The 19,848-nt window shown below is 44.8% G+C and overlaps 1 protein-coding gene across 1 annotated transcript in view; it reads right to left on the bottom strand.

The window, feature by feature from the left end:
• MAML3 (mastermind like transcriptional coactivator 3) overlaps positions 1–18,381 on the bottom strand; it is a 271,623-nt gene extending 253,242 nt beyond the window's left edge. The window contains exon 1 of the mRNA XM_083755381.1: positions 16,075–18,381. Within this exon, the coding sequence (XP_083611507.1) occupies positions 16,075–17,163 (1,089 nt within the window). The 5' untranslated portion in view covers positions 17,164–18,381. The remainder of the gene's footprint in view (positions 1–16,074) is intronic.
• Between the last annotated feature and the right edge of the window lie 1,467 nt (positions 18,382–19,848).

Below are 19,848 nucleotides of genomic sequence, written 5' to 3'. Positions count from 1 at the left end.
TAGGCTTTACGTTTGGTTAGGGAAGGGCACATATGTTCATGATTCTGCACTCTCGTTTACTGTCTAAAGGTCAGCTGAAAAGGAACAACTGGAGAAGGAATTCTGGCAGCAGTAACACTAACTTCTGATGTCAGAACGCAGAGCTTAGTCACATGGTAGAGGAAAGAGTAAATAAGGAAAACAAGGGTCATTAGTTATAGCTGGCATTGTAAAAATAGCACTTCTGGAAGCCACTGCTCAACCATCTCCAGAGTTAACTTGTCCACACATCTTTTGAGAATATGTAAAGAAAACACAAAAATCAACAACTAGAATTGTGAGCAACCTAGGAAACAGCTGTAATGTGTTCTGCAGTGAGATAACTGTAAAGAACAATGCAGGAAAGCAGTAAGCCGTTTGTTACTGCTGTGCCAATTAGGTGAAATTTCATGGGGAAAACAGAAAGCAACAGCAGAAGAATCCAAAAGTACTTCTTAAAAACAAACAAAATATTTTATTAATGCAGGATGCCTTGCTTTGGAATAAAAGGTGGTGGTTGTTTTGAATCCAGTTTCAATCCACAAAAAGGAGTACACTATTACAATTTCATTTTTCTTTAGATGTGTACAATGTAAGTGATCACTGACCTACAGTAAATGGTGTTGTTGGGTTGTTGTTTTTAAGCTCTTTTGAGACAATATACATGGTGATATGATCAAACTGTCCTAACTGCACTACTGAAGCTGCAAAATGTACAGAACAGACAGAAAACCCAGTCTGTTTTAGCCTGCTCATATGGGACTTGGTGTCTTAGAAACAGTTATTTTTAAGACAGCAACATAGTATTTCATTTCAGGGAACTTAACCATTAAGGATCCACCAAAAACTTTTCTTATGAAAAGACACATAAAAAGAGTCATGGTGATATTTTTTTCCCCCTCTTCCTTTTTAAAGCAGTAAGGAGGAGACTTTGCCAATTGCAAAAGCAGAAGTGTGTGCCCTTTGGCTGCTGTTTACAGATAGTGTGTTCGCCTCCAAGCCTCAGATACTGTGACTCATAACTTTAAATCAAAATGCGGTCTCCCTGCAGAACAAGCAAGAAAACCCATTCACTGCCAGTACACTCTACAAAAAGAGAAGCACTATGTTCTTCCTGAAGCGCTACTTGTGCCCTCCTATCAGCCAAGAATCAATTTGTTTCTAAGTAGTTCAGAAAAGAGGCGAAAAGATTAACTGAACCATTTATTGGCTCTAACTGTAGGGTGAGATATCCTTACTCTAGAGTCCTTGAACATTTCCACTGACTTTTTGGCCCTTCGTTTGAAGTGAAAATGGAATTTAGTACAATGAAGTATATCCGAATTATCATACAGTGAGCTAGCTACATTCCAAAATACCATTTTTAAAAAATTCTGATCAAAATTCCTACAACAAAGAGATTTTTTTTAGCACCAACTAAGAAACAAAATGTAGCAGCTCTGATATATAATTATTGCTTTAAAAAAACTGCAAATTGTATTCAAATTTTATCACATTGCAACCTCAATTCTTGATTAGCTACGTAGAAGAAATGCCTACATCACAGAGCTGCTAATGAATAATGAGCTTATTAAATTACAAGCTGTTATATAAATAACTCATTTTTTAAAAAGTTCTTCCACGCAAGGTGAACTCTCATACTTATGGACAAACAAACCAAATATTTTACCAATCCCCACCTGCTTCCTTCAAACCCAAAACACCACACCCCCTTCTCAAGCATGTATTTAATTATTTCTAGTCAGTTCGAATAATTTGTTTAAAGTTATGGGCCTCTTCTTGATTCTAATAAGTAGGCAATTCTTTATGGTAACCGAGGTGGCATTACTCCATCATTCCCACTGTCACCATATTACCCATCACGAGAGAGTGCATTGCTATGAACTGTGCCCATAGACAGTAACAATAAAGCATGTTATCACACTCCTTCAAAATCAGGACAGAGGACATTTCCCCCAAATGTACAGTAATTCCTCCTTACAGATTCTAGACATAGAGAGCCCGGCTGTCCAGAGAGGAATGAGAGCACCATTAGTGGTGCAAGAGAGACCTTGGTACTGTTTAAAAAAGAAAGAAAAGGGATCTGAAGCAAGTCAAACTGCTTCTCAGCCTTCAAGGAAGGAGTGATGTGCCAAGGCATTAATGAAAAGGAGCAGGCTCTTTCAAAGTCACTGTTCTTGGACAAAAATGGATTTGTAATAGAGAAAATTGTTGAGTGGTCATGGAACAGGGCCTCACTCAAGGTTATCACTTCTCCAGGCTGAAATGATGCTGCATCCCATCACAGATACGGTACCTGCCTCCACAGCTCTAACAACATATTGCATTTGTATTTGTTCAGTTCTTCAGACATGCAAGAAAAAAGATTCTTGAAATTACCATGTAGTGTTAGTACTGCAGAATATTTTTTTATCTTGTCACCACAGTTTATTATATCTTCCATTCACAACATTCTCCAGTGTCATACTTAAGTTGGAGTGGCTGTAATAGCAGCTTAGTTGTGTGAAGATTTAAACATGCACATTCATTTCATGCACACAAATGGTCCCTCTGAAGCCAACTACATCTGGAATGCATACAGCTGGCCTCTCATGACCTGAATCAGACTGTTTCATTCATGAATAACTTAAGTCTACTCACAGTCTAAAAATGTATGCACTTGTTTCATACTTTCTAAGTTGCAGAGTTATATGAAAAGGGTCCCCTTAGGAAAACCCACATACTGCCCCTTACCCCAGGCAATAATGAATGACTATCCCCATTTGCTAACTTTCAGCAAGCAGGTGTTTAACTTTCTCTTGGTGGGCAGGGGGTAATTTGCCTGACATAAAAAAGAAACTTGCTGGCAATATTGTACACTCACTACATTATTCCACTAAAGTTAACACATGCCAAAACTGTAATCAGCAAGATTTAGCAGACATCTTACACTGTGGGGGGGAAAAGTTCCAAAATGTACATAGGTGATGCAGGGAAAATCCACAAAACCGAATGTGCAGGGATCTATTTCCAGCTTTCATTGATTTCCTGCCATATCCATGCAGATTTGTAATTCCACATATTGTTTCCACAGTCTTCCTCAGATATATCCCCCGGGGGGGGGGGGGGATGATGGTAAGTTATTTTAGAACCAAGGCAGCTTCAGTTCCTTGAAAGCAAAACAATGTTCCAGATTCCTTAAATAGTAAGTAAATCTTATGCAAGTTTCTTGGAAATGGTGATGCATCGTTGTTTTGTAGACATCACATATTTATTTCTAAAAATATAACACATTTCACCTCCCAGGCAAAGGACCATACCAAACTTAATTGCTGAAAAGAAACAGGCTGGGTGAAACCCCACTATAAAAATTCATATTCAAAGTTTAGTTTAGCTTCTTTCATGTGCAAGAAGCATGGTGGAATCGACACTGAAAACAAATTAGCTAACTTCTGTGCTGATGTTGAAGAAGTAATATGATAGGACTGCTTGCTGTTTAATGCCTGTTTTTAATCTGAGAATCCCCACCCCCAATCCTTCATCTCGGTGGTGTGGAACCTCTTTCCTGTCTCGGGAGTCATCTGCTGGGGCAGGGGGCTAAAGTAAGTGTGGTGGTTCCAGAGTCAAAAGTGGGTGGAGTGCACCCCATTCTCCTTCTCTTCCCCCTGCCCTGTCCCAAGGAGGTTGCTGGGAAAGGGACAGAACGCACTTGCCAGGTCTCAACTGATCACTTGCAGATGACTTTTATTTCCTCCTGCTTTGATCCATCCATTTCACCACCACCCCTCTCCATTTTCCCACTCCTGCCCTTCTCTCTTCCTTCCTTCTCTCTTGCTTCCCTTACCTGCCCTTCATCATAAGCTCCCAGGACAGGTTACAACAATATAAAAATGCAGTATTAGTCAGTTAAGACAATTGACATGAGCATGGGCCTTAAAAGGGTATCGGGTGTCAAAGGCCAGGGTACTGAGGCAGAGTCTTCAGCAAACAATGAAAGCTATGCAAGGAAATCATCATACACACCTCTGTGAGGAGGGAACCACACACCCTAGGGACTGTCACAGAGAATGCCCTCTCCCGAACCACTCCATATTGCCTTCCCAAGTGCTTTTTCTCCCAATGGACTATTATAAGTGGGGAAATGTGGGGAAAAAACCACACAACAGCAACTCTATACTGGACACTGGAGAACAGCAGCCATGTGTAGGGAAAAGGTAAGGCACCCCCCCCCCACTGCTCCTCGGATACCAACCACCACTTCAGAAGTGGCTCTAGTCATCTAAGTGGGTGCTGATCTACTGTTAACTAAGCATGAACCTTGGCTTCAAGGTCTTCACTCTGAATGCCTCCCGTTTCCTTCTCTGTGGCAATATCAGGGTATGTGGCATGCGGCCAAACAACTAATCCGGGAATCGAGGCTTGCTCATTAGGTTTTGCAGGCCTCTGACCGAACGTAACATAATGTTCCGAGGTTATGCAATAGAAGGCAGCAAATCACACAGCAGTTGAATGAATAATGCTAATGAAAACTTCTGTTAAATATTATGGTGAGGGGGAGAATCTGTCCTGCTGCCTTTGCCCGTTCTGCCTTCCATTTAAATCTCTAGCAATACGGTAGACACTAGTTTTGTCCAAGTGAAAAACAACCCGATTCTACTGAGGTACAAACTAGTGTATAGATTTCAAATTGAACTGACAATATTTTAACACCTTCAGAGTGCTATGAAGAGATAGGTTCGGATCATATCTGAGAGTGCTTCCAAGTTGTTGTTTCTCAAAAAGTCAGGCTTGCCAGTTATTCCTTGTTGATTTCATGGTATTCCTCTCCCCCTCTACTTTAGTACTGATAGCACTAAAGGTTGTACCAAACTTTTGCTGTTTTGTTGTCATGTTCACAAAGCACCCTCATAACTCTTAATTCCGTGGGGGCATTTATCTGAACAAGTAGTTAGCAAATTTTCTTATACTAAACAGAAAAAGTACATTTGTTCGATAGCAATTATCTTCAGGCTGAGATTGTATTTTTATATAATAAATAACAAGGAGGAGGAATGTTTTTTGTAAGGATGAACACACTAAATGAATCATGAGTACCTGTCAGGCAGGTTGTATAAGTAAGGTGGAAGAAGACTAGGGAACTTTAATAAATAAGCACCCTTTTAGGCCTGCATCTGTTCTGCTGTTCTCAGTAACTGAGTGCATGTGTGTGCGTATGGGCCTGCAGGAGAGATCAAAGTGAGAGCTCCAATGAAAGAGAGAGAGAAATAATCCTTAGTGCAGATGAATAATAGCATATTAGACAATATATGCCCATGAACGAGTAACTAAAATATCAGAATATGCTCAAGACAATAACACAAAGTATATGAAACCTCAAATAACACTGCCATTGTCATTGTTATTTACTCTGGGGGAAAATTGGTGGTCATACAATACTTTCTATTTCAAGTTGCAGAAATTGCCTAATGGGGCCTAGATGCAAAACAGTAGTAGGAAAGTATTGTGTGAGCTTATCCTTGGAAGGTAAGGCACAGACATTTGTTTTATTATTTGATAGTCATGTTTAAGGATCCTTCTACTGCACACCTTTAATTGGATCTACATTTCACTACCAGCTGGTTTTCATAATCAGCCACTGTGACATAGTCATTAAACCAGGACGGCACAAGACATTTCGGCACTTGAGGTGAAACACAAAATTGCACCCCCTCCTCCCCACAAGGGAAGAAAGGGTGATCTACATCAGGAACAAGGATGGAATAAAGATCTACATTGGGATCTGTTGCCCCTGTGGATCATTATGCCCGAGGAGGTTACCTCACCTCACCTCACCCTGCCCTTGGAGGGCCAGCCACAAAATGCAATCAACCATCTCTTAGCCTAACCTCCCTCACAGTACTATGAAAATTAAATGCAGTGGAAGGAGAACCATGTCTGTCATCTTGAGTTTCTAGGAGGAAAGGTGGGATAGAAACGTAATAATAAAGGACACTATTAGCCTGACAAGTTTAAGTTGACAGTCCCAGAAAAAAACCCAATCCCTGAACATCTGAAAACATCAATGCATGTTGAGAATCACATCATTATTCTATATACTAATTTGCCGCAATATTTGCTGGCATATGTCTGAAAAATTGGGGGAGGCAAGTATCTCTCTCTCTCTCTCCACAAAATTCAGCTGGAATTGTCATCATTCACAAGTCATTGTCAAGATCCTAGAGAAAAAATCCCTTTCCTTGAGCACCCCACTCTGAGATACAAGGGACACCATGGCGTAATTCATATATAACAACATTCCAGAGTTGTTATATTGTTATAAGAGCAGGCAAGTGCAACCCTCAAGCTTGCACACTTGCACATAAGGAGAAGGAATTAGACGTGTTAGCTTCTAGTATACGACAAGCCACTGTTTGCCAGATTTGATGGAAAGGGCAAACTATGACTTACCACAAATTAGAAGGGCAGGCTTCCAATCTCTTCTCCTGGCACATGAAAAACACAGCACACTGAGACTCATCAAGGCTCTCAGGAGAACAAAGTTTGCCAGTACATCTGAACTAAGTCAATGTAACACAAAAATAATCTTTTCCCATTGACATCTATATGCTTTGATCAAGCCATATTGTGTGATTACTGAATAAATATACGTGTGTGTGTATTTCTGTGGAACTGAACTATGTTCATTTCCAGTTCTCATTCCCTGGGGAAAGCTAACCCAATCCAGTCCTACAATAGCTGCACCATCCGCTTCCAAAATTCTGAGTAGCATTTTTACAGTTTAAAGTAGCCATAAAAGGCCATGATGTTTGAATTGCATTTGCCATTTTACTGCCCATTCACTCAGTTTGGAGATATCATTTGCCACTCTTCACAATCCCTTTTTGTTTTAATGATGCTGAACTATTTAGTATCTTCAGCAAACTTGGCCACCTTAACAGTTCTGATCGACAAGAGAACATCTCCTCTTACCCCATGACTGCTAAGCTTTCTCAGGAGTCTTTGGTGAAGTAACTGGTCAAAAGCTTTTTGAAAGTCTTGAGTACCCTTTGTGCACTGGACCATCTATATGCTTGTTGACACTCTCAAAGAGCTCTAGCCAACCCAATGCCTAGTGATATTCAGTTGAAGGGCGGTATACAAATTTAATAAATAATGATAATTTTGACTTGTGATTATAAGCAAATATTATTTGATGCTAGAACCGGTCGAACAAGTTCTGCAGTTTGTGAAGTTAGATGCAATGAAAATGAAAGAACATATATACAAGAGTTGCTAGGAATAACATAACAACACAGGAAACCTAATGAGCACAATAGTAATAGAAAAGTGCAAGAAACTGGAAGGTGAAATGGATTTGAAATTTAAAGCAGCTAGACAAACCATGTAACAGAAAACTCAATCAATCGTTTTATTTGCATGCCGCCTTTCCAAAGTTAAAACAATGCTCAAGGTGGCTTACAGCATCTAAAAAATTACATAACCACAAACAAAGCAAGAGTAGTGATAAACAATATTAAAAAGTACACAATCAAACTGGAAAATTGCCACATAAATCATAAGATCCAAAATATAGATACAGTGGTACCTCGGGATAAGTACTTAATTTGTTCCAGAAGTCCGTTCTTAACCTGAAACTGTTCTTAACCTGAAGCACCACTTTAGCTAATGGGGCCTCCTGCCGCTGCCGCGCCGCTGGAGCACAATTTCTGTTCTCATCCTGAAGCAAAGTTCTTAACCTGAGGTACTATTTCTGGGTTAGCGGAGTCTGTAACCTGAAGCATATGTAACCTGAAGCGTATGTAACCTGAGGTACCACTGTACAAAGATGCTGTTAACAGCCCCCCTAAATAATACCCCAGTTCAAAATTCTGTTCAGCAGTCTCAGCTGTTGTAGCTGGAGTCAGTCAGAGCCCCCCCCTCCCAGGCCAGCTGGAAAAAGGCCTAAAGGGCAGGGTACAGGTCTCCAAGGACTCCCAGTCAAAACCATGCTAATCATCCTAACCAATCCACAGAAGAGAGCTATTGGCGGTCCATCTACATTTCCTACCTGGATTTACTTATTACTTTACCGAGAACCTTGCTGAACTGCTGGACCACACTAGACGGTTCCCTGCTATTAAAATGGCTCTCCTGACAGCACTTTCCCTCCCAGTTACAACATGCTGAACTGAACAATCCTTCAGCACTTTGCACAGGCATGGCTAAATTCAACAATGCATGAAAAGCAATTGTCTGGCTTGTTTGTTGAACATCCAGAGAGCAATGCTGAGGACCCATCCCAAGGAGAAATTTATAGAAGTAGTTATTGACTGTTTTGGCCAAGAGCCTCAGAGTCTCCCATTTTTGTTTCAGTAGCGATCCACTTTGTAGTATATTTTCCTTCATGTTACGTGTGGACAGGAATTAACAACAACAACAAAAGCCTGGCTACTTTCAGATCTTATATCTGGCACTCATCACAGCCAAGGGAGATTCTGTGTAAAAGGTGAAAAATTCAGCCTTAGGGGTTTTTAATTTGTTTTTCAGAGTCTTATTGTTGTTCAATGGACAAATTATAGCTCTATGTCTTTCTGGTGCCTTACTCTGTTATTGTTCAATGGACAAATAGAGCAATCTGTTAGAATTTAGTTCAGAAATATATAATCCCATACACTATAGTAAATCACTATTGTTTCTTGTTGCTGCTCTTCAGCACCATGTAATAGTGTGTGGAGTTCAGAGGTAAGTCAAATACCTGTACTTAAAAGTCATGGATCTCTCTGCCCGTCCCCCCGAATTATTTCTGCAGACACCCAAGCCTCCTGTTGATTAGATATAGCTACGTCTCTCTCTTTTGCCTTCTAAGCATAAAACTAACTAGGCCCACTGCTGGCTCTTCATTCCCCTCTCTGTTTTTACTGCCAACTCCAACCACTGGTTTTTCATCAAAATTGGCCAAATCTGCATCTTCTGCTAAACTGTTCATGCCCTAGTTATTTTTTCCTTGGACCACTGCCACTCTGACCTTCCTTCCTGTTCTCTCTCACCTCTTCAGTTAACTCAGAATATTCCTGCTAAAATAATCTCTCTTTCTCAACACATCGCCCTTCTCTGCCTCTACGTTGGCCCCCAGTTGCCTTTTACAATGACTTTAGCCTCATCCTTGTATCTTGTTTTTCCTTCATCCCATCCTCCTTTTCTCTGCATATTCCATGCTGTGCTCTTCCTGGTTGCAGGCAAAAACTTACCTTCTTTCGGAAGCATAAATGGTGCTGTAAGTACTTCCAATGAAGACTCCATAGCTACCATAATTCTAGCCTCTTATAAAACCAATCAGGAATCCAAGAGTGTTGCTTCAGCACAGTGCTTCTCACTATCAAGCACCACCAAAGGATACCTTAGCACCAAAGGCTACAATCTTCTGCACAATTAGCCAGAAAGAAGCCCAACTGGTTACATCTGAGTAAATATGTATTGCATCTGATTCAAAGGCAACAGCCCTATGCACAGTGACCTGAAAGTAAGAGCCACAAAACTCAGGATCAAACTAGATGCAAGAGTATAGAATCATAAACTGTAGAGTTGGAAGAGACCCTGAGGGCCACCGAGTTCATCTACCTGACCTGTTAATTCAAATTTATATTTGCTGTACTAATGTAACTAAACAGTGAGGTTCAATTTTGGCAACAAATGAGGAATAGTGCAGAGGTTTCCCCCTATTTGGGGCTTAACTCCTAGAAACTCCCTCCCAGAACACTTTGCTTTCACCTAGCTGGGCTTATTTCTGGTACTGAAAGGTGATATCAGGGCCCAGCTGTGGAAAAGTAAGACAGACAGAAAGAGGGATTCCCTTGCAAGCCTTTGCAGTTAAATCAGCACCCACCCCATGTTTCTACATATATTCACCAGATGTGAGGCGGAACTCACGGATAACCACATCCCCCTTGACTCTCAGCGGGAGTTACTTCTGAGTAAGCAGGCATATGATGAGGCTGTCAGTATAAGGTGTCAAGGATACAGTTACAGGAAAAGTCTTTTAGAATTTGAAAAGTTACAAACCAGTACAGAAGAGCAGAACTGTAATAGGCCATCACATGGGCATGGCTTAACAACATTAAATAATTTTTAAGATGGTTTCCAATACTGAAGTGCATTTGCCAAATATCTAAGATGCATTCAGCAAGTTAAAATTTATACACTCAACACAGTAGGAAGTGAGAAAGCAGATTAGCTAAGAATGGGAATGAGTAGATGTTTCTTGGAACTAGTCTGATGATGAGCAAAGGAACATTTTGGAGGAACTGCAAGTTTTCCATCAATAACTTTTAAACAAACCTAACTAGCACAGTATTAAAACACTTCTAGTTATGTAACAGAGAAATTAAAACTGGCTTTCACAATGACTAGGCTGGAAAATGGATAATAATAAAGAAATGCATGTCTTTATTGTACAATTCTTATTGTGTTTCCTAAATTCATTATTCGCTGCTATAGCCAAATGAAGAAAATGTTTGGTGATGTTATTATTAATAAACAAATCAAAGATTTAGCAAAATCAACTATACATCCCCTATCAAGTGCTCATACCCAAACCTCACAAAACTGGGATTAAATGGTTATAAATTTCTCTGAGGTAGGCTATTCTATAATGGTATTTTGAAATTTTACCTGTGGTTATTTTGGGGAGGGAAGGGCCTTTAATAAGATGGACCATTGGCCTCGCTTCAGTTCAGACAAAAGCTCACACACAGGGACTTGAGAACTAGCCCCTTTGAACACATGGGAATTTACTTCCAAGCAGACATGCAGTTTCTGCTGTCAAGTGACTTCCAGTTCAATCCTATGCATTATTTCTGTCTCCACCTTACAAACAAGATGTGTCAAAGCGATGCATTGCACAGTAAATATGACAATAGAAAATGACAAACATCTGATGATGTTTATTCCAAAATTAAACTGTTTGACTGTCAGTGGAACATATACGTTGAAAAATGTGTTCTTCATGCTGCTAAAGGTGGGTGTGAGCACAAACTAAATGGAAAGGTGAGAAATCAGATTCCCTCTGGAAGCTGGAGAAAGTTTCCCACCCCCCTCTCCAAATTACCATTCCTGGCGGAGATCTTGTAAATTGAAGGAAAGTATGGAATGACTCACAGTTGCACATCACTTTGGGTTCCCCTGACAAATTTAATGAATAAATATTAAATAACAATAAATGCAGCTGCCCCCAGGAAAAGCAAATCCATCACCATATGCCTAGACTCCTTTGGGCTGTTGGAAGCCTTAGGTACATCCAGTTAGACCAAGGATTGACAACTGGTATGGCACAGATTCCCATCCTTAATTTAGAAGATTAGGCTTGCCAAGATGCACTGAGAATGCATGGAGTGTGCAGGTCCCTGGGTGTGGAAATGAGGCTGTACTGACTTTCTCTGAGAGAGCATCAACTTTTAAGTTTGAGGTGTATGCCTTTGAGGAAAAGTCTACAGTGGTACCTCGGGTTACATACGCTTCAGGTTACAGACCCAGGTTACAGGCTACCCAGAAATAGTACCTCAGGTTAAGAACTTTGCTTCAGGATGAGAACAGAAATTGTGCGGTGGTGGTGTTGTGGCAGCGGGAGGCCCCATTAGCTAAAGTGGTGCTTCAGATTAAGAACAGTTTCAGGTTAAGAACGGACCTCCGGAACAAATTAAGTACTAAACCTGAGGTACCACTGTATTTATAAAATATGATCAGCTGTTCAGTAAAGCACACATTATGGAGTACAGCATACGTTGAGAAACACGTGTAGAAGGACAGTTTAGGCCTCCACAGATTAAACAAACAAACAAAATACAGCTCAGTAAAGGCAACTTATTGTTCTCTCTATTGAGGATTAGGAAAAGAGGAATCAGACACGTGGGGCTGCAGTGTTCTCTGAAGACAGAGCACCACCTCACATTTCCCCCAGCACTTGTCAGTCAGTACAACAATTGGGGAGGTCTGTATTCATCACAGATCATGTTTCACTGATTGGAAGGAGGACACAGTTCTCATTATGAAGTCTCACAAACTGGATTCAAAGACACCGCAAAAAGCTTCACACCTATCCTGGCAACTTCCTTCTCTTCTTTAGGGAGCTCCCTTACACGCTGTTGGAAAACCACAATTTGCTCTTAATCTTTCTACAAATCGTAACTATATTGCTGGTGAAACCCTTTCTCTATAAGCACATTGTTGATGAAACTCTCTCCCTTATTTAAAATGGCTGTAAATAACACTGCATTCAAATTTTTTAACCAGCAAAGCACACACTGATTTGGCATGCTCCAATGATAGTGGAAGCCGAATGCAAATATCCCTAGCTGTGGATTTCATACTAGAAGTAATTTTAACCAAGAGAGTTTCAAAGATACTCACTGCAGTCCTATCAATATATATTCAAACACAAGACACAGCGAGTCCAATAGATACTACTTCCAAGTGTGTATGTATAGGACTGCAGATTTAAACAAGACATTAATTTTTATTTTAAAAGGATGTGCTATAAGCTAATATTTCCTGGATTTTGCAACTTACCTGTAACTGCAACAAATCCAAAACTTTTTTTAAAAAGGTATTTTGGACCCCAAAAGCAAAGCAAGGTTTATTAACTGTCAAGTGAAGAATATGATCGAATTATTATATCGAGGGAAATCAGTGGTTTCTTATCAAAACAGATGTTACAACATCCACTTTATTGTTATTACTGGTGGGAAAGGAGCCATTCCAGGAGGGAAATCTAGACCTGTCCAGCACATCAAAAAACAAACCACCCTCTTCTGCCCATGGCAAAGAGATTCTCCAACTACAAGCCTTTCCCAAATCCCATCTGCAAGCTAGAGACAGAGAAGGAAACTATTGTTTCACTAGTGAGTCAGTACCGCAGCTCAAAAGGGGGGGGGGGGTGTGGAATGCGAAGAAGGCTTTTGTTTGTTTGCTTGCATGAACTCCCTGCCCAAGTCCTCCGAGTGCGCCACTGTGTCGCAAGCGCAAGCTCCATTAGGGAGCAAAGAGCGTGAAACAGCTTGAGGACTGAACCCAAATCCTATTAGAGGGCCGGGAAGGGCCAAGCAGACGGGCAGCCGAACAGCGCCTCGTCGGCTTCCTGTTTGCGAGTCAGGTGCCTCCCTTTGTGCTTTGCTCTGACTCGTCTGTCTCTCGGCTTTCTCCCTGCCAGTGTGTGTGTGTGTGTGTGCGCGTCCGCAGACCGGCTCGCGCTCCAGGTCGGGCGGGAGGAAGGCGGCGGCGGCAGCGTGGGGGGGGGGCGGTTATTCCTGTGTGGTGAGGCTGAGCGCTTTATCTGCCTATCTCAACCCCCCTCCTTCTCCTCCCGGCTGCACTGGAGAAATGCCCCGCTGTCTCCAACAAGGGGCGTTCCCTCTCCGGCTGCCTTTTCCCTGGAAAAGCAGGGAGGCGGCAGCAGCTTCCTTCTCCAACCCCCCACCCTCGAAGGGAGGGAGGGGGGAGTGGTGGTTTCTCCACGCCTGAGGAGGAAGGCGGCACGCCGCGCAGCAGCGTTCGCTTCCAGGAGGGCGCACTTTGGGCCGCGTTTAAGCTCTTCCCCGCCCCCCACGGCTGAGCGCTCGATAGAGCAGACAAAGCGCCGCGGCAGGCGGGGGGGGAGGAGAAGGTGTAGCGGACTCCGCCTGCGGGTCGCGGCTGAGCCGGCCTTTCGCGCGCCGGTGGGAGGGGCCGAGGCGGCCCCGGTGAACTGAGGAGGCGCGCGCGCACACACACACACACGGACGCCGGGGGTGGGGTGGGGAAGAAGAGTCCCACATCAATAAATGGTCCTTCTCTCGACAGGGGAGGAGCCGGCGGCGGCGGCGGCGGCTGTCTCCCGCAAGGTCCGCGCCCGTTCCTTTCTCTCCCTCCGCCCCGCCAGCCTCCGCCTCCTGCGTCGCACCACTCGCCCCAGCTCCTCCTGGGCTGCCACTGCGGCTGACCCCGCCGTCAGTCCGCGCCCTCCAAGCCTCCCACCCAACTTCCAGCCGGGGGAGGGGAGGGCGGCTTTGTCAGGCAGACGCCAGCTGGTGGGGTGGCTTGCCGAAAAGCTGGGCGGCGGGGAGGTTCCGGCTCGCTCCTAGCTTAGGGCGGCCATAGGGCAGCAGGAAGGCAAAGGGACCTTGCAGCCGCTTCTCTCCAGCTCAGCTACAGCAGCAGACCTTTATTAAAAACTGAACCTTGCGAGCGGTTGCCTAAATCTAAGCTCCACGTCTTACTTGGGCAAACATTCGCCGCGCGACCTTGTTCATGTTTACTCGAAAGTAGGCAATCACTTTTTTAAAAGGGGGGAGTCACAACTCAGTCCGTGTGCTTCAATCCGAAACGCGTTTACCTGGGAGTAAGTCCCACTGAGTGCAGGTGGACTTATTTTTGAACACACCTGCGTAAAATCGTTCCTGTTTGAGGCTCGGGATTAAGAGGAAGCTTCCTTTTAATATACATACTGTATACATATTCCAAATGAACACCGTATTTTAGTAATTGGTTGACTAGGGCGCAGTAGAAAAGCCTTAGAGCCGCAACCCTGGTTTAGGAGAGCTGCTGCAACAGAATAAGCAAACAAATCCGAAAGAGCGACAGCAGCCAAAGTAAAATAATAATAAAGAAAGGAATGCCCTCGCCCTGCCCTCCAGCTGCCCCTGAGACCATCTGCCTGGATTTCGGCAAGCAGCTCCCATCGACACAATCACTGCGCCACCAAAGGCAGAATATTTCACAGCTCTCCATAAACTCGATTAGCTTTACTCGGCTACACCTACTGGAAACCAGGCACGCTGGAAGCAGGGACTGACAACAGATCTGTTAAAATAAAAAAAACCCTGACCGCTTCTCCGCTCCCTTCACTAAAGCTGTCGGAGGGTAGTTGGGAAGGTAGAATGGGTGTGGGAAAGGGATTTCCTAATCGATTTGATCAGAGCAGCTCGCGGCAGACGATCCTTCCCGGACGATTTTCAAGGGGAGGGGCGGTTTTAATAGGGACACGTACTGACTATTTTGTTTTAAGACAAGATCGGTGACCCGGCGAGTTCTTGTTTAATTTCTTTTAACCATCTGGGTGAGTGTGAAACGCCACTTCCTACTAGTAGTTCTTACGCCAACGGCAGGTTAGCTCCCGCCCCTTTGCTGTTCTCTTCTAAGCCTCTTAAAAGGCCAAGGAAACTTTAGAATTACGAAAAGGAAAGGAAGAAAAAAAGGCAAGAAAGAAATGCAGCCCAGGCGGCCGCTGAGTGGCTGGGGCGAGTTTGGAGAGACTTGATTGGTCCGCTGCACGCCGCGCACACTCACGCGCCGCCGCCAGCCGAGGAGGAACCTGCCCAACTTTTCCTCCCGAGGGCTGTCACTCCCGCTCCGCAAAGCCAGCCCACAAAGCTCCCCCTCCGCTGGATTTAAAGAGGCAGCGAGCATCCTTGCAGACACGCACCCACGCTGGCCAGAGAGATATACACGCGCAGGCACACGCACGTGCTTTCCCCCTGGTCTTCCCGGCGCTCCTCCACAACTGCCTACACAACAAGGGGGACCCTCCAAGCGCGTCGGCTCTCCCGTGTGCGTTTTTACGCAGCTCTTCCAATGGCACGTGAAACAGCCAAATGCACAATTCATTTGTTTCATTGTTTTGCGCCGTGATCGATGCAATGATACCTGTGAGCGACTGGGGGAAGTGGGGTGTGTGTGAGAGAGTGTGTGACGCCGGCAGGTGAAGAATCATTACCTGAGTGATTGATCCAAGTGGCAAGCGAGAGAGAGACAGAGAGCGAGCGAGTGGGTGCGCGCGGCTTAGCCACCCCCACCAATGCAGAGGCTTCGACAACTCCTCTTCAAATAGTCCATTTTGCTTCCTGGATTCCCATATTAGTTATAGGACCAAAGTTTCCTCTCTCCGCCCATTCCCTGGCTTCAGCCAAGCATCCCTCGCTTTCTCTCGCTCTTTCTCTCTCTTCCCCCACCCTCCTCCCCAACCTCCTACATCCGCTCCGGCGAGAAGGGAGAACTCCAAATGAGAAAGCGCCAGCCCACAAGTGCTCCGCAGCCGCCCTCCAGCCCCCTCTCGCCCGCCCGCCCCCTTACCATGATCAGCGTGTGGTTCCTCTGCTCGGCCGTGGCACACTCGGCATCTTGTTGCTGCTTGCTGCTCGGGTGCTGCTGCTGCTGCTTGCTGCCGCCGCCGCCGCCTCCGGCCCCCGATTTCTTGGCCCTTTGCTCCAGGGTCCTCTGGTAGAGGCTCACCGTGTCCCTTCGCTCCAGCTCCAGCTGCTCGGCCTGGGCTTGCTGGTACCTGTTCTCGCAGTTGACGTGGTGCCTCCTGCAGCCCTCGATGCGCTGCCTCAGCCTCTCCACCACGGTGCTGTGCTTGGGAACGCCGCTGCTCCCGTTAGTGCCGCCGCCGCCGCCGCTATGAGTAGCGCTGTTACCGGGAGGAGGGCCGTGGGGAGCGTTGTTCACGCCGATCCCGGCCCCGCCGAGGCTGCTGCTCAGGTTATTGTTGAGGCAAAGGCTGCCGCCGTTCGCGGCAGCGGCGGGGGTTGCAAAATCCCCCATCCTCTTCTCCGCGCACACTATTTTGGAAGAACTTTTCCCCCTTTTGAGAAGCGGGCGCCACACGCCAGGCACAAACACGGGGGTCCTCCGGGGGAAAATACTCTTTAACGGACCATGGGGGAGGGAAGCAGCAGATCTCCAGCGAAATGTTTTGGGGTTGTTTGGTTTAAAACAAAATACCCCCAAAAATTTTTTAAAGCCTCTCTCCCTTCCTTGTCGATCCTCTCCGGCAGGAAGAAAGCTTCCCCCCGCCCGCCCCCCACAAAAAAGAAAGAAATTGCCTAAAGAAAATGTTAAAAGCCGAGACCCAGGAGGCGGTGCTGCGAGGTTATCGCCAGACACAATCAACAAACACAGGAGGAATCCCAACAAACTGATCGGTAGCTTGTTCGGTGGCAAACTCCAGGGAGTGAAGATCAGATCAGTCCACCTTTGAAATAATCCATCATTTCCAAAACAAATCCCAGACCGAAAACCTCCTTGGTCTCCCCCATGTATGAAAACGGAGGAAGAGAGAGACACGCACCCACATGCGTGCAAAACAGGCAGGAATCTCTCTCCACGCTCCACACTTCTACACACACACAACACACACTCGCACAAGACACCTACGGACATACACACCGGGCAGACAACGCGCACACAGGCACCCCAACATCGCACCCCGCGCCACCGGGCGGCAGGCAGCGCCGCTTTCTTAATTGTGTTTTCTCTCTCCCGGGGAGTAGGGGGAAAGGAAAAAAAAGTTTGGGTGTTTATTCCGCACCGTGTTCTCAAAAGTACTTTGGCTGCTCAGTTGTATTTTTCAACAGGAACCTAAAAGGGAAAAGGAAAAAAAAAAAACACAGCAAAAGCAAATCCTCCAGCTGGGGGGAAGTCAACACGTGAACAATCCGGGGCGATCTGCAAAAGTAGCTCGCTGAAGTATTTGCAGAACGTACGCCGAGCTGCTACACACGCAGACTGCTCTGCTCTGCTCTGCTCTGCTTGCTGCTTCTCCTCCTGCCACCATCACAATGATAAGTGCTGTCCTCCTCCACCTCCTCCTCCTCCTCCATGCCAGCGGAGTGATACCAGGACAAGAGCGCTCAATAAACAGAGCAGCAGCAGCAGCAGCAGCCGCCGCTCCAGCTCCTCCAGGCCGTGAGGCAGACCCGGGGACAAGGTGCAAAATCCGGCCCGGACCTTTCGCCAGCAGGAACGGACACGGCGATTCCCCGCCTAATTCCCCCTCCGGCTCCTAGCCATGCTGCTTGTTACCTTGGGCGGAAAATCAGGGACTGCCAGGACCGAGCGAGAGCGATCCGAGGGGGAAGCTGGAGAGGCAGGCAGTCAACTTTTGACCTGGTCGCGTGGTGCGTGTGTGTGTGTGTAATACGCCTGCCCTGTGTGTCCGGTTTCCTTTTTCGGCGCGAGCTGAAGCTCTGTATCATGCTGGCCTAAATTGTTACATATTGCATGGTATAGAACCTGTGCATGATGATGATGACCACAGCAAGGGAACGGCAGCTTCCTAACTCTCCTTGCCTGACGTTTACCACGTGGAAAAGTCAAGAGGAAGAAAAGAGGCTGGTGTTAGAATTAACCCTGATACGCCTCCCTCTACCCTCAATTCAAATATCCGAGGGGTGGTTTTTTTTTGGGGGGGGGATGCGGGAGAAGCACAGTCCTTGACTCACTCACTGGAGAGTAAATCTCATTAATTTGTTTCCGACTAAACTTATTTACAAGTTGAATTTAAAACAATCCCAGCCCTGGATAGAATGTAGGTGCCGGACACAGTATCGTCTACTGAGTTACACGAACTTGCTATTATTGTTACATCGATAGGGATACTATATATATACCATTTCTGGCCACAGAACACTTTTGTGAGGTAGGTTAAGTTTACCTATCGCAGTGCTACAATTCCCAGCACCCTTAACAAACTATAGTTCCCATGGTTCTTTGCAAGGGGAGGTGCGTGTTAAATGAATAGCGTGGACACAGCCATAGAGTGACAAGCCCAAGGTACTTTACTGCCTTGTAACGCCTTTAAAAAGGGAGAGAGGAAGAGTGAGATCCATCCATTATGCAAGGGAACCTACAATCTAAATCAGAGCAAAGAGGGAATTAAAGTGCTTCCTTATCTCTCAAGAACAACTATAGGTAACAAACACAGTGCATGAAGTTGGGTGGTGTTTAACTGTTCACTGGTTGGACCGCTAAGTAAAAGTAGTTAAAAACTGGTACACTGTTCGCTTTCTCTACTTGGAACTGACTGAAGAAGTACCCGGTGCTGCACAGCTCTTTAGGAGGCAAAACACAAAATATGTCTCTCATTCACCTTTTCCACTCGTATTGGTTACTTAAAAGACTGCAAAAACGAGAATGATTCAAATAAGGGCCGATGGGCAGCATCCAAAAACAGGCCAGAACTTTCTATTTTTAACAAGAATACAATGTGAGGCTCAACATTTTTTCCAAGAGAATAGAGGGTATTTCCATGCAGAGCTGCTGAGAATTGCCATGATGAAAATAACTGAGGAAGCAGGGTATTTAGCCCATCTCATAGGTAGACACATTCAAATGCAACATGATAACATTGCACTCAATAGTAGTTGCAATCCAGGGGAGCGTTTCAGGTGCCTTAAGGCTGTCATCTTAAACAGGCACTAGGGAAATATTCTTACTGAACTCTGTGGCACTTACTTATGAGTAGACATGCTTTGGCTCCAGCACACCATCTGCTGAACCCTGTGGCGATCAAAAACTGTATGTTAGTACAGAGTAAGATGTACAAATATATTTTTTCTGTTGCCTAATAATCCAAATCGTATTGATTAATTATAATATCTATATCCCACCTTTCTTTAAAAAAATAATATTAGACTGCTAACAATAATTATTTGTATGTGTATGCATGCACTTTAGGAAATACAATAAAAACTGAAAACCACATGCAAAAACACAGCTTAGGGAATGCATTCCAACTGTAGGGTTAGCCAATCCCCAAAAGTCCTTCTAAACACACTTGTTTTCAACAGACAGTAAAAACTAGACAGTGATGTAAGCCAAACAGGCCTCCCTAGGCTAGAAGTGAGCCACCAATGAAAAGGCCCTGCCTCATATTCATTGTTGGGGGGTTATGGTATGGAGCAAGACTTAAAATATTGATCTGAGTGCGCTGGGTGAGAGAATACTTAGTGGATCCCCATGTGGCATGGTGGTTAGAGGATCAAACTAGGCCTAGGGAAACCTAGGTGCAAATCCCTGCAAATGTCTCTCTTGGTTGTTGTGAGAATTAAATGGGGCAAAACATGT

The sequence above is a fragment of the Podarcis gaigeae genome, assembly GCF_964106915.1.
Source record: "Podarcis gaigeae genome assembly, chromosome: 9".
NCBI classification, from domain to species: domain Eukaryota; kingdom Metazoa; phylum Chordata; class Lepidosauria; order Squamata; family Lacertidae; genus Podarcis; species Podarcis gaigeae.
This window is presented reverse-complemented; position numbering and strand designations above follow the sequence as displayed.